Source organism: Dermacentor albipictus, unplaced genomic scaffold (genome assembly GCF_038994185.2).
Source record: "Dermacentor albipictus isolate Rhodes 1998 colony unplaced genomic scaffold, USDA_Dalb.pri_finalv2 scaffold_56, whole genome shotgun sequence".
NCBI lineage: Eukaryota > Metazoa > Arthropoda > Arachnida > Ixodida > Ixodidae > Dermacentor > Dermacentor albipictus.
This window is the reverse complement of record NW_027225610.1, coordinates 551,126-566,856: the sequence shown is the minus strand read 5'-3', so window position 1 is coordinate 566,856 and position 15,731 is coordinate 551,126. Positions and strand designations below refer to the sequence as shown.

Genomic DNA, 15,731 nt, shown 5'->3' with positions numbered 1-15,731 from the left:
AAAAAGAGAAAACAAAAACAACACAGCAAAGCCATGCCCTGTTTTGAGCAAGTGGTAGCGAAGGAAAAACTGTTCTGACGTTCACTGCCCACACAGTCAATCATGCAAGCGATGCTCACCAGGGGGCTGCCCGCTGTTAAGCTCTCGGGCCACACGCGGCAGGGTGCGGTCCTCGTAGCGGGTGCCGCCTTGCGAGCTGATTGGCCGACTCAGCGTGTTGTTGGCGCTTGACGGGGGGGATGACGAGGAGTTGCGTGCCACGAGCGTCCGCGTGAGGAAGTGGTACTCGCGCCAGCCGGCGTTCTTGTAGACTTCCCGCAGCTCAACGTGCTGCCACAAGTTGTACAGAAGCTAGAAAAGATTGAATAAGGAAAACGTGGGGGGGGGGGGGGAAAAAAGGTGAAGCATAGCATTGCAAAGGTCATGTCAAATAAATACACGTGCCAAACGGCTGCCAAAACGTGTGCCTTCCAAATGTCAAGCTCACAATGCACTTTTCACAGCAGACAATCTGTCAATAATCTCTAACTGCCCTGTTAAAGCATCAGTGATTGGCAATGATATTTATGAGCAAATTTTGTCAGGCAGGTGAAACCGAATGTTGGCAAATTGCGCTGGAGAAAAGAGGTGCCTAAACATGACCATTTAAGCAATAATTACATACTTTTGCATGTCAGCCAAGGCTAAAAGAACCAAGTAACAGGCCTATCTTTAAGACCTCAATGCAGAAATGGCATCTTCAACAGTGTAATAACTCAATAACGCTGAGAGAATTTCTAACTCGTGGAAAAAGTAAAAACTGGCAGCCTTGTGCTCGAGCTTCTTGCACAGCGTTTTAACAATACGTGGGGGCGATAAGGTGTGGTGCAGTATTCGAGGCAGCTGTTGCTGCAGGCGTGTTGCAACGTTGGTGCAAAGAGCAATGACGACGAGGCGTTGCAGACCTCGAACCTCAATTTATTTTTATTTATTTATTTATTTATTTATTTCATGTGCTTTCAAGGCCTGAAGGCGTTACAGAAAGGAGTGGAGTCAAAACAAGAAGTAATGCAGTAAAAAATACAAACAAAAAAGTATTAAAAAAATATTAACAAAAGGCATTCTGAACGGCGGTCTTGAAGTTAGTAGGGTCGGTGATGAGTGCGATTGAGGCGGGAAGGCGATCCCAGTCCATGCTTGTCCTGGGGATGAATGAGTCACTGTACTGGTTAGTATGGCACAATGGCACCCCGATTTTAAGGCTGTGGTCAGTGCGGGCAGAAATATAAGACAAAGGGGCAAGAACGGTCTCTTTTAAAAGGGGGTTCAAGTGAAAAACTTTGTGAAAAAGGGAGAGACGGGAAGATTTGCGGCGTGACGAAAGATCAGGTAAGTTAAGAGTTCGTTTCATTGAAGAAATACTTGCATAGCGAGAATAATTAGATAATACAAAGCGTGCACTGCGGTTTTGAATACTTTCAAGAGTAAACATTAATGAAGACTGAGTCGGATCCCAAATGGCTGAAGCATACTCCACGAGATGAGACAGACGGGAACAGTTGGTATTTGTCAGCACCCACTGCAAGAATTAAGATTTAGCTTGACATTTACTATCCATTTCACTCAGACCAGTGCATGCACCATCATGTGGTAGGCAGGTGCACAGCTGCTCAGAAAAAAACACTAATGCATGTGAGTGTCCGCAGCACTTCTGGCAGCAGTGGAATCCAAAACACTGGCCTGGCTTTGGTAGAGCCTACTAAGCGAAGCATGACAATGTGTCCCATTGGCTTCGTCATTTCTGCAGCTAAACACACAGTGCATACCTAGAAGCATTCTAACCGTCCACTCATGGGCTACACATGTGCTGTCGAAACCAGGACAGCAAGACAACAGCAGAGACGCATAAGTGCCTCTAGTAGTTGTGTATAATTGCTATCGCATAAAAATATGGGTCAGTCAGTGGAAAGTCAATTCTACGGTGGCATGAACAAAGCAGCGTAAAGCTACTGTATGATGGACCAGGCCTCTTGCATTGCACTCATGCTTTCTGGATGTTAAAAGTATGCTCCCTTGTTAAGTGTGCTCCAGAGAAGTGCTGTCCTTAAAGAACTTGCGTCATTCTCACTGATTCTTGAGGGCAATTACAGGTGAAACGATGCGCATTTGATGAGCTAAACCGGAGCCTAGTATTGAATTACACTGCAAACTGGACACAAAAGATTTGGCAAAAACCGACACCATACTTGTGCTTGCGTAATCCACATGAAAAACTAAGAAATTTGAGCCTGAAATGGGGCAAGTGCTTGAAATGTAACATGAGCCTTGTGATGTGGCTTCTCCGCACTGCAGAATGCATTGCCGTGAAGCTGCACCACATTACAGCATGATGAGTAAACACAGAAGCGTGACGACTAAACAAACAAAACAAAAAATTGTCTCTATAACTCTGCCGTGTGTCATAAATGAACAGAGTAGCATACATACGGTGACTATGGCTACGTCGGCAAAGTGGCTACTACAACAGCAAGGCATCTAGATGATGCTCAAAATACCAGAGAAACGACATGAACACAATCAAGTCTAGTGCCTGTTCCTGTGTGCCAGTTCTCTTACTTGTCCTTACAACATTCCGGATATGTTTGACGTACAGCACAGCACAGCTGTCTGTGCTGTGCTCACTACTGATCCCAATTACTCTGTATCCATGCCTCAATACCTGCCTTTGTCACTTTCTTTACTTGAGCGGGAACATGGGTCCCAAAATTTTTTTTAAAATTATTTTTGGGTGATTCTTTAATAATTTCCACTGTCTGGGGTAATTTTCTGTGCTGATTTCAAATCTGTAATTAGATTTTTGATAGCTGTAGCAGTTCAAAAAATATTGAGGTGTGAAGTCAAATTCATTTCAAACTCATTACGGGGCTTTTTGATGATTCCGTCTTGCTAAACCAAAAACTAAATGCATGACACCATTGCTAAAGACATACTGTAGGGGGTGATGCTATGTTTATTCATTTGTAGAGGTTATAATTTGGGGAACACGATCGAAGGCATAAGGTTTCCTTCAAACGTTACTTGAGTATAAACTCTGCTGCTGTGATCATCCGGCTACCATGGAAATGATATAGTACATGTGTCTAAAGCTTCATGCTTGTGGATTCAAACATTCTTGCGACATTAATGCTTTATTTTTCTAAATTTCCAAGCCCTCAGTTTTCTAAGCATAGGAAGGCAATTAGTCTCCTTGCACGTGCATAATCATTGCAAATTGTTGCACTTATAGAGCGATGTTTTCGTTGCAAATGATCAATTTACGAAGTTACAAAACCATTTGGGGCCAGAAGGTCGAACTTTAGGCAAATCCCCGTACAGTGCCCATCATCATTCCCACATTGGCTGAGCTGCCATGCTTGCAGCTACCATGGACACTAGCGCCAGAGTTCCCCCTGGCGTTCTTTTATGGAAACTCCATACATGAAGGGGTCAAGGTGTGCCCGCATACGAAGCTATGGAGCCTGGACGAAATCGCACGCACCTGAGACGTGAACTTGACGACGCGTGCTGAGAAGCGGCCCTTCTGCTTGGTGATGTAGGTTAGCCGCGTGACACCGCCGGCCTCTAAAAGTGAGCGTGCAAAGTCACTGTTTCGCACAATCACTTCGTTGAGCGTAGCAAGCACAGCCGCGATGGTGTCGTCGGAGGTGCCCACGTCGTGCTGCGGATTGCCGTTGGGCAGCTTCTGGACCAGATCGCTCATGGCGTATTTGCCTGCAGCAGAAGACAGCGGCGCATTAGGCAAATGGTGCAAACGTTAAAAGACTAAACGAGGCTGTGGATCCCTATTTCGTTCGCCAAAGTTTGTTCCCACTGCGAGATACAGGAACATTATTAAATAAACAAGTATTATTTTTATTCTTATTATTACGTACAAAAGCTGTTTAGAGGTCGTAAACACATGTATACCTGGAAACCTGATCACCTCAAAAATAAAGGAGTTTGACCAAGAAGGGAAGAATAGGCAAAAGAAAGAATTAATAATAACTTTCTTTCTTTTGCGCGTGCGCGTGTGTGGGAGGGGACCATAGCAACGTCAGAAATAGCCCTGAATTGCTACCAGCGCAGTTGCTACAATAGAATCAGCTCTACATGTGGTTTGAGAGATGGTGTTTATTCTACCATCACCAAATCTTTCAAGGAGCCTTCATAGAAGTTTGTTTTATACATTATTTTCGTTAAAGCGATTCATTTTACGTGACGGAGAGGTTTCCTTGTTGGGTCGCCATAGAAATGCTTATGCATTCAAAGCAGGCTGAGCGTTATCCCAGTCATTCTTTCTGTCAGGCTTAGAGCGACTGCGATAATGCACAGCCTGTTTTTACCGCACGCTTGCCACCAGTGTTCTGGTGTCAGCTTTGCCGTTAGCTTTCCCGCCATCAGGCCCACCACCCCTACCGGTGTGCCGTCACGGCATGTTTGGCACTAGGGTGGACGCGCAGCTTACATAAGTTAGCTGTAGAATTTCGTTTACGTAATCTCAGCCTTTCTCACATAGCATTATTACGTACTTCCAACACAGTAACGAGTAGTGAGAGTAAGTGCGCTTGTCCTAAACACATTTGCAAGAGTAAAAGATGTTAGTCTCTCCGAAAAACTACAGCAAGGCCTTTCGATCGTGGGACTGCACAAGAGCGCAGTTGAGGGCGCGGTTACTATGCAAACGCATTCCTTACACGAGTATACAGTACATCGCAGATGCACCACTGCTCAAGTAAAATCCCACTTATTGGTGCATTTGTGGTATCGTAAGCAAATATATATTAAGGGGGGACGCGGCCCTTGAAAACCGAAAAATCGCGAAAAAGTCGATTTTTGAAAAACCTTATTTTTGGGTTGTATGTCTAATAAACTACCTGTTCTGTAATTATCAGCACCTAATTCAACCGTAAAGTACAGAAAAAACGCTACTTTTGAGGCCCCCTCGGCCCACAAAACACGCGCAGATGCCGAAATGAAGTCAAACTTCGCGCGCGCGCCATTCCCGGACCATGCGGCCTGCCCTCGCCATCTTGGTGTCGTTTTGACCGTGGTTTCTTTGTCTCTGTTTTGCCGCCTTGCAAAATGGCATCGTCGGCGCGGTTGAGGCACTATTGGCGTTTTCCCGCGATGTGATGCGGAGCGCTGATTGGCCGGAGCAGCGCGTTCAAATCCCGCGGCGTAAAGCGCGCCTACCATTGGCTGCTGCGCGGGCGGCGGCGGCTGCTCAAATCCCGCGGGCTAAAGCGCGCCTGCCATTGGCTGCTGCGCGGGCGGCGGCGGCTCCTCCCTGTGATGGCGCGCTCGCGTCCCTTGCTCGCCTGCTTTCGAGCTGTTTATCGCCTAGCGCTATCTTTTAGATTATTTGCTCAGCTTTCTTTTCTTTCGCTACTTCTTCGCTGCACGCGATGCCGGCAAAGCCCAAGACAGTGCAGATGTTCGGTGCACGGGAGCGCGATATGCGTCTTGTACGAGCATCGAACTTCCTATCTTCCGCAGAGAGTGCCGAGTGCGTAGACGCTTTTCAGCGGTGAAACTGTGCTTTCGACTGTCGCCAGTTGAAAATCCGACTAACTGAGTGTGCCTGGAGCCGCAAGAGCTAATTAGAAGCTCCGCAGGAGCTTTCTAATAAGAACACACGTGTGTTCAACTTTAAGGCCTGTTTTCTCGGAATGTATTTTTTCGCTAGTAGTGGTGCTGGGGAAAGCGATATCTCAAGAACCGCTTGTCAGATTTGTATGCCGTTTTTTTTATTCTGTTCCTGAGTGACTTTGCCAGGGGGTAACAGGCTGCTTTTTTTGAAACTTGGTGCAGTTAATTTATAATAAGCAATTATTTTTGATGAATGTGGTCATTACTGGCTACATCAAATTCAAAGTTGTCTTAAAATTTTTTGGAGGGGAAATTAAAGAAAAGGGCTCTTTAGCCCCCTGGGATATCTATCAAGGGATCATCACAGTGAATTTCAGCTTCCTACGATGTCCTGGCATTTCTCCAGGCTTTTCCTCAGGCATATACATGAATCACCTAGTTAAATCTCAATAACTCTGGAACTAATAAACATATCTTCATGAAACTTTGCAGTTCCTCATAGTTCGGTGGTGTGAACATACCCTGAAAGTTTCATCTGGATATCTTAAAAAATAAGAAAGTTCGGTCTCCAGGGTAGCCTCCCCCCTTAAATGAACTCCTGTCGCCCTGCAGCGGCGTGGCTCTGCAACTCACCGATCAGCTCCTTGTTCCGCTGATCCATGGCTAGGTTCCGCAGTGCCGTGGCCACCGCACAGACCACCCTGTCCACTTCCATCCGGAGCAGTTCCACCAAGACGGGCAGGCCCCGATCTTTCCTCACAGCTGCCCTGATGTCTATGCTTGGCTGCAAGCAAGCACAAGTATTTTTCACACTTGGGAGACAACACACAAATGAACAGTGCGCTAGTATATTTTCCTGCCCAAGTTAAATTCTGGGAAACATGGTTAAGAAGCACGTGGGGGGAAAATCAGCCCTTACAGACGTGTTTCAAAGCAGGATACATTTTAGAGCATTTACAGCATAGACCACTTATAGTGCAAGTTGCCGGAGTCACGAATGTTCACACTATAAATGGTACCACACTATAACCAAAACAACATTTTTCAAAGGCTGAACTTGTGCAAAACAAGGAGACCAAGCAGGTGCGAGTATCTGAGGATCGTAGCATGCGGCTTGAATGTTTTCATGCGTTTAAATTTACAAACGGTGGAAGGTTAATGTCAGAGGACCTGTAGTCCACGCATAAAAAAGAAAGAAAAAAAAAGAAAGGAAGAAAAAGAATAGAAGGAAAGGCAACATAAAGGAAACTCGCCGACTAAATTTACAAACCTGCTAGATTATTTGAAATTCCCTGCAGCGCTGCCGCCAACACCACAGGACTAATAAAGAACGGCAATCGAAATTTCGGATGCCATACAGTGTCTCAGTAATTTCTCGAACTGATTCATGAGCGTGCAATGTTTAAAACATGATGTGAACAACGTTTCCGCCATGCAAGCGTTGTCCGCGCCATCTGCGCCCTCACTTTCACTGTTGAGGTGATTCTTTTTATTTGCAACTGCCACACAGCCACTGCGACACGTTTCGTTAGTTCAGCGCCAAACTGCAACTTTGGTCAGAGACACCCCGACGAGGCATGCTGGATGGCCCTAACCGGTGGTGGTGCGGGGTGGCATGCCATTGTGGAAAGCTCGCCGTTGACCTCCCCGTAACAATATGTTCATACCTGCGCATGACTACATAGAGATTGGGCATGTGATCACACACATGGGCTGAACTGACAGCAGCACGTGTGAAGCTCATTTTGGTTTCTCGGTTGATCAGCCGTGGCAATTCGTGCGAATGCCTACAAAGTTTGTCTGTATGTGTGTGGAATGGTAAGAATGCAGAAGCTCGCATGTGAACACATAAAGCCTAAAAACTCCCAACTAAATTTTTGGACCACCGCTTAAACTGACAGTAGCCAAAGTACCATGCGTGAGATGTGTACTTCACGACGATGAGCATCACTACAGGTGCACAAAAACTGAAGGACCAAAGACCGGCAATGCGCACACATACAGTAAGGAGGGAGTGCAGCTGCAAGGGCGGCTTCGTAGCCTAGGCAAGCCCCACACGCCTGCATCGCACGGCCACCGTTTTATTTTTTATTTCTTTGTTCGTTCGCTCCGTGTCTCCTCCTCCTACGCATCACTTTTGTCGCTTTTCCCCCGCGTCTTGTGGGCCCAAGACGTCGCCCCCACCTGGGAGCCACACTAGGCCTACCTGCCCTAACTTCCAACCCTGCAGTGGCAAATAAAGTTCTCTCTCTCACACACAGGTATGTTATAAGTGGTCTAACCTGTATTCAATGCACGACAGAGGCAGTGCAAATGAACAAGTCGTGATAAGTATGCACGGTACCTTAATGTTGCTTCAACAACTTTCACCAAGGCAACACAATATCCACTATTCTACAAGCTGTGCGACTGGAATACTAGCTTATTTGCCCAGTAAGAAAATTCTTCACTATTCGCTGATTAAGAATTCAGGAATGACCCTAACCGAAAAGTCCACCTTTTGGTTGGAGTTATTTCAATACTCCCAATTAATTGTCGCAACTAGACAGGTAATTCTGCCGAAATATTGGAAGCCATCAACGCATGCATGGAGGCTGAGTCACGGGGTTATCTCAGCTTCAAACTTCCATGCCTCGAAAGCCTACCTGCCAGTAGCAGGCGGCCAGGTTCTGGATGGCACCCGCTGCTGCCTCTAGTGTCTCTGGATTAGAGCACTCAGACAGCAGCGCCAAATATGGCTGCACAACCTCCGGCTGCCAGAGGAGTTCCATGCCAGACGGGGGATCCGACTGTGGCCGTGGAGATGTACTGGCCGAAGCCGATGCCAGAGCTGATCCGGAGGACTCCTTCTTTTGCTTCTCCAGGGCTTCTTTCTTCTTCTTGGCCCCAAAACAGCCCAAGCTGTCGCCCACTGCGTTAGGCAGGTAAGACAGCCACAGATGAGTTGAGCAAAAGAACACCACGACATATCACCTAACACACAAGCCATGATTCATGTTTGTCTAGTAACCATTTGTTATTGAATGCATAACACTCTTGGCCTTGAACTTGAATAGGAAGTTCACCCCTTATGGAGTTTTAGATTAGGGTACCCAAGCCACACCCCGGTGTCGGGTGACCCAAGCTTTTTTGTGGGCCCTTCGTGCTCTTTTGTGCCTAGTCTAAATTTTGTTGTATGTTCGATGGCTTGCGTCGCCAACATTTGGGCCACCTAAACTAAAACTCTCAAATGACACATGCATCGCACCTGTAGAAACCATGAACGATGGTTGTGTATCCTTACTGCAATGCCTATGCATGTGCTGACCCATAAATGCTTGTTCCGAGATTAGCCATGTTGCGAGTTTTGTTGTCTTAGGGCGTACCGACACGTGAAGATAAATATATGTATTTACGTATGAAGAAAAAAAGTGCGCTACTATGGAATTTGCGGCTCAACAAATCACTAATCAATGAGAGACGTGCGATTTGAACTTCAAGGACTATACCAGACTTGTGCCACAAGCAGAACAAAAAGTGCTGTGCTCAAGTTGGTTCCCAAGCTGACTTCCAGTCACTCAATGCTTCTAACCAAGTTCTTGCGTGTTCCGACAGCATGTGTGGCTTTTATAAGAAGTACAATACATGATGCCATTGCAGAAGTGCCCTGCATGTAGTCCCACAAGTACACATGCTCTCCATACTACCATTATTACATAAGAGGAATCAACATGGAATTCTTATCGATTCTGTAACAGTGGTGACTGGAACACACAGAAGTTTCTGTTCGGCAGCGGGAAACGCTCAGCAACACACCTTTGATGGCAGCGCCCGTGGCACGCGACGGTGTCGGCGCCGGTGCGTGCTTGTCGTACTCGGGGTCCTCAACTTCCTGCAGCCGGTAGGACAGGTTACGCAACGTGCAGACGCAGTTTTCCACGCTCTTGTTGTCCATGTCGTTCTTGCGCACCGCCGTCCGCATCAGGTGGAGAAGGGCATCGCAGAGGCCCTCGCACTCTCGAAGCTTCCGCCGCGCATACTCCCCAGCAGAGCTCACATTTCTGGCGAGGGAAAGATGACGCAGTGAGACGCATGTTGTGAGATGTGACTCTATTCGCAAACGCGTTTTCCATAAACTGATTTGAATGGTTCAGAATTGTGAATGAGAAGCAGCATGCAAAAAAAAACAGGGTGGCCCTTGTTTGCACTGGCCTCATTTGGTCAGAATCATACAGACAAAAACAAAACAAAATAAACTCCAGCAGAACACATCCATGATGACTGTAGCCAGTAATGCAATTAGCATTCAAGCACTGTAGCGACACACTGTAGTGCTGAAGTGACGTTAATTTAAAACCTGCAGTGGACATTCTGAGACTTCTGTGGCTTCGGCTAAATGCGACACAGACGCCTCCGGTATCGGCCCATTTTGCCATGGCACTCGCTTGCCAAGGTTGGCAGTGAGCATCAAGGCATCACGCCTGTATGATGATGCAATGGTGACGATGGAACGATAAGGAATGAATGATGCAGATGGAACGATGGAGGCAGTATGAAGAAATGAGATAATGATTCTAAACTGATGAATATGGTATAACGTCTACAGCAAGAGGACGATGGCATGAGGATAACAAGATGATGACGAGTGCATGACAATAGCATGTCAACGACTGTATGACGACAATGGCTGACGACAAGGATATGACGACAACCTGATGACGATGCTAGACTGAGGACAATGAAACGACCATGACAACACGACGATGACAGTATGACAATGAATGCATAACTACTGTCTGACAATGATGGCATCATGACAGCAGCATAATCACGATTGAATTATGACAGCATGATTGCAATACAATGACGAACAAGTCGCTACAATGACAAACAAGGAATGATGATGATGGAACAACGAAGGTGGTATGACGACAATGGAGTGACCATTTGTGAGGTGATGACGATGGTAAAGCGACAGCCTGACGATGACAATGAGATGATGGTGAGGGTATGATGACAACGGCATGACAATGACAGCATGATGAGAATCGGATAATGAAGCTGGATCGATGATGATGGAACAGCCCCAACGATATCTCAACGACAACATGACAATGAATGCGTGGCAACTGTATGACGACGACGGCATGACGACGACTGCAGGATGTGAGTCTGATGTTGAAGCTGGAATGATGACGATGCAACAACCACAGTGGCATCACGAGCATGAGCACATATCTAGTTGCCCAAGTTAGTAGACAACACAGACAACTGCGTTGGCCCAAGAGGCTACAGAGACGATAGATCGGCTCAACATGCCTAAAGTAGGCAAAGAATGCCAATCGCATGACACGCCATTGGCAGCTAGAAAATTTTTGTTTCTGTATGTGTCACTTGCACCCTGCAACCAGATAAGTATGCCTGTTGAAACAGCTGCTCCAGCAATCATTGTATGGCAACGCAGCATGCCAGCGGGGAGTGCCATTAACTGCCGCACTCACCGCAAGACTCCGTTGGCATTGCGAAAGACGATGGTCCAGTAGATCTCCTGGGGCTTCGTGTGGTCGCCCCTGTCGCGGTTGCGGTCCCAGCCGGACAAGGGGATGATCACGTGGTTCACCAGCACTTGGAGGGCATCGTCAATGATCGGCCTCTTCAGCTCCTGCACAAGAGATCGGCTGGCTTGTCACAAGGCTCGGCCGACCGTTATACCAGCACAAAGAGACGTGGCAAATTGTGTGAGCTGATAGGCTGTGAACTGTAGGCGCGGGGGTAGTACGACTCAGCAGTTCGTACAGTCGCATGCAAAAAGACGGTATTGACGTTTGTTCACCTTTTATATCTTTTACACCTTATTTGTGTGCAATTTTCAGTTTTCCGATGCTGTTTTCAGATAGTTGAAACATTTCAAACCTGTACAAGTGAACATTTACTCTGCGGCTGCTACTTCAATCGAGTACAATTTGGTATTAATGAGTTGTGTTGTTGTTAGGCAGTTGGTTGAATCTTTATTTCTCTGCCATGTATTCATGTATGCTTTGTTTCACGTGCAATCGAGCTACAGTTTTCTAGCTTTAGTCTGCAGAATTTATTCCCTTTGTTGAATGGGAAGTAAGGACAATTTTCGAAATTTCAAATGTTCTTTGTGTTGCGTTACCCTTCATACTTCCGTATCATGACATCACCAAAGCTTTTAATGCCAACCGGTCACGGGTGTGTCAGCTAACCTTAGCCAGAGTTCAAAAATATGCGAACGCCTTTTTATTATCTCCAAGCGACAGCAAACAACATTAACTTGGTTCTGTCTAGCTATGCGGCACTCGCATATTTTTAAGCTCCGGCTAAAGTTAGCTGGGATACACTGTAAATTGTACAAGTGGCTTTTACAGACAGCAACATTTTTAGGCTACATGACGACACAGGCCATCAGTTGTAACTCGTGCAACTTACAAATTGACCCACCTCGCATGAAGAAAGGTTCCACAAGACCCCGGTCACCAGCTCGCGGATTTCATTGTCGGGCGTCTTTCGCAGTAGACGCACGAGGGCCGGTATGCCACCCGCATTGCGGATGGCTCGCTGAATCGCGGAAGAGAAAATGACGCACAATGTCAGCGTTTATAGGTTGACATTGTCATCCCATTATACACGACATTAATCAAATGACATTTATAGGCCAAAAGTTGACATTTACCGTATTTACTCGAATCTAACACGCACTACTTCTCCGTTAAAATGGGTCCAAAAATAGCTTGCGCATTAGAATCAAGTACGACCCTAAATCTGCGTTACCATATCTCCATCGAGATTTCAAAATGGCCACGTCGCACGCGCTTTGAGGCTAGCTGCCGTAGCTTCCTCCGTGTGCTGTAGTATGTGTGCTTAGGTTAGTGCACTGTCCGTCTTCGCGGACTTCCCGTTTTCTGCATTTGCTCTATCAGCATGGAAGTGCCGACTGCAAAGACATGCCGAGTTCACCACAATGCCGCAATTACAAGGAAAGTGACCACGTGTGCCAAGACGGACGGAGATCAAGCCACATCACAGGCATTCGGAGTTCCCGAAACTTGCGTGCAGGACTGGGAAAACAGGAGAAGCTTTCTACTCCTGTGGCTGCCACTTACGGCGCGGCCATGCGGCCCCTATCTTGCAAACAACCTGTGATGGAGGCAATAGTCTACGCATATTAGGCGCACTGTGCTGTGTTCTCAATGCTTAGTTCGCGTTGAAGCGAGAGGCCACACAAAGGTTAATTCGCTCACTCCTGCTACCGCACTTCCCCACTCCAGCGTTTTGATAAAAGAGTTTCCGCGGTCATTGTGCGAGACATGTTCATGTGTTCTTGTGCGTGCGAGACATGTTCATTTGTTTTTGTGTGCACCATGCGTGACACCATGCTTGTTAATTTAGTTAGTAAGCGAATGTTTAAATGTTCGTACGGTCGATAAAACTGCTACATTTACTTTTCGTATAGCTGTCTACTAATTTGCTGTTGTAATCGATGCTTCGCTTTTCGGATGAAACTGCAACTTTCTTTATTTATCGCAACTTTAGTGTATTGGGAGTAAATCTTTGTTTTTCAAAATGACAGAAAGTCGTATTCCTGTATGAAAGAATGAGGTGCACGGTACTGTAAAGGACATTTCTTTTTTTAGGTCGCGGCAAACGGGTGCGCGTTAAAATCAAGGGCGTTTTTTTTCGTTTGCTTTTGTCATGGAAAACAGGTGCGCGTTACAATCGAGGGCGTGTTAGAATAGAGTAAATACGGTATAGTTTCTGGTTGGGTCACAAGACATCACAGGCACGAAAATCTTTCAACAAGAAAGTTTGTCATGAGAACAAAAATGTATAGCGAGTTGACGGATTTCACTAAATGCTTTTCCTCAATGCAATACAGTCAAACCTCGATATATCAAACACGGATATATCGAATTATTGCGTATATCGAACAATTTCTATATCACATGGAAAATCGCATGCATTTTTAATTATTTATTTCGAACGGCGCCGGATGTAAAATGGATATATTGAACTCCGCCGCCCCGGACCAAGTGCGCTTTGTTGACAGGAGGCGAGCTTTCCCGCAACACTCTCGAAGATAGCAGCGGCGCGATCGGCGTTACAGACTGCTGCGTACGACAGCTGCCCACATCGGTTGCGCCGAGCGCGCCATTTGAACGTAGCGGCGTACACATGCGGCGGCTTGGAGCCAGCACGGCCGCCTCGATCACGCGCGCACGGCGAGGCTTGCCCCCGCCGTGCGCGCGTGATAGAGGCGGCCGTGGAGCCAGTCGGAGCGCTTTGTCGGTGTTGAGCCACACATCATGTGCATTGCGGACTTCGTTGGCGGTGACGACAGCACCGGAACAGTGGCGGAGTTAACAGACGTAGAGATCGCGGCAGAAGCGACTGCTGAGCGGCCAAACGAAGACGCTGCCGAGGCTGATCCAGCAAGCGCTGACGTTGCCCCGCTCCCGACTGCAACTGAGGCTGTAGCTGCTTTGGCCGTTGTACGCCGCTACTGCGGCGCAATAGAAGGCACTGGACTGTCTCTTGTGGACCGTTTGGACTATGTTGAGGACGCCGTGGTCAAGCACGCGGTTGCCAATATGAAGCAGGCTACGCTGCTTCAGTACTTTCAGCGAACTAAATAAATACTTTGTTTGAAGCTTCATGTGAGTATCTATTGCGCCACGATTGGTTCATTGATTGATTTGCGCTAGTTTTTGACGCGTTTTCTACGTGATTTTATATATCGAATTCTGGCTATATCGAACTATTTTGCGATCACCGCGCTGTTCGATATATCGAGGTTCGACTGTATTTGAGTGAAAAGTTAGTTATCTGAAATAAATGAATTTAAAGCTGTCAGCACAAACAGGAACATCATTAACATAATTGATAAGATTGGTGAAAAGCAAAGCATGCATGTTTACGAAGGTAGTAGCATGTTGTTAATTTAGGTAAACAAACTTTTGTGTTAAGCAGTTTTTAAAATTTTTGAAGAAGCATGAGTAGCATGACAGCACACAGAAGTAATGACGAAAGAAGAACTACAAAGATAATCACAATGTAAAAAGTTTAGTTTACATAATTGAACTGCCCTTTGCAAGGTCTCCATCCTTGCTGTGATGACTAAAGGCATCCTTTTAGATGCTACCTTGAGCCAAGTTCTTTCGTAGCAGAAATTTTTGCAATGCTACAGAGTCTCAAAAGATTGCTAACAAAAGTTTTCTTTTTCTAATTCAGTGTTCTTTTGAGAGCTGGGTCTTTTGTCAGAATGTGTTTCATTGTCTGCATAAGATGTAGGGGAAAGCAAAATAAATATGCACTCCATTTTCATATTTGCAGCACAAGAACAAAAGAACTGAACGCGCAAGTTCTTGGAAGTGAATAAGCTATAATAAATTATTGTTGTGTATGACATACACCTGGTGGTGATGTGCTGGTGGAAAAGGTGGGTTGAACGATTTTGACATGCTAGTACACTCTAAGAAATTAAAGCTGTTGCCCTAACACAGTTAACACATAAGCAATGTCCGCAAGATTAGGCAAGGCTTACCTTGTTTTCGTCGTTTTGTCGGCCATAGGAGAGGTTCCTAAGAGCACCGCAGGCATTCCTTTGAATTTCTGGGAAGTCTTGGTTCAGAAGTTCTATCAAGAGTGGGATGCCTCCCAAAGCTCTGTAATATTGACAAAAGTAATTTCAGGTCCTGTTTTGTTAAAATCGTGGCACCTAAAAAGTGTAAGAACGATTCTGCATTTCTTTTTGTACTAGTACCCTCTAGTCTTATAATTCTACTGTTTAGTAAAAAACCACTGGCATGGATTTCTGGGCACAGGCAGGTGCCTACAAGTTAGGCATACTTCCCAGGATAGATAGAGCTTGTTAATTAAAACACACAAAAACATGAGACTTTTGATTTGTCTGCCTTTCATAGTAACCTGCAAGCTTGACGGAGGCCTAGAGTTGATTGATCGAGAGATTGAGGTTTCATTTTTCAGGGGTAGTTTCATTTCTGTGTGACCAAGAGTGGAGTGGACATTAATGTGCGGATGATCATTTTCCCCTTTCGCAGCATGAAATGTGGCATGACGCCTCATTAGAGCAATCAACATTTGGCCTGCTGGCTTCAACCTGCGCT

General features: G+C 46.1%; 1 protein-coding gene across 9 annotated transcripts in view; it reads right to left on the bottom strand.

The window, feature by feature from the left end:
• LOC139053026 (splicing regulator ARVCF-like) overlaps positions 1-15,731 on the bottom strand; it is a 131,203-nt gene that overhangs the window by 13,820 nt on the left and 101,652 nt on the right. For all 9 annotated transcript variants that reach the window (XM_070530163.1, XM_070530171.1, XM_070530165.1 and 6 more), the window contains 8 exons: positions 15,149-15,269; positions 12,049-12,165; positions 11,088-11,248; positions 9,403-9,647; positions 8,253-8,518; positions 6,241-6,391; positions 3,518-3,750; positions 120-351 (listed from right to left, as the gene is read on the bottom strand). In XM_070530163.1, coding sequence (XP_070386264.1) covers positions 120-351; positions 3,518-3,750; positions 6,241-6,391; positions 8,253-8,518; positions 9,403-9,647; positions 11,088-11,248; positions 12,049-12,165; positions 15,149-15,269 — 1,526 coding nt within the window. The remainder of the gene's footprint in view (positions 1-119; positions 352-3,517; positions 3,751-6,240; positions 6,392-8,252; positions 8,519-9,402; positions 9,648-11,087; positions 11,249-12,048; positions 12,166-15,148; positions 15,270-15,731) is intronic.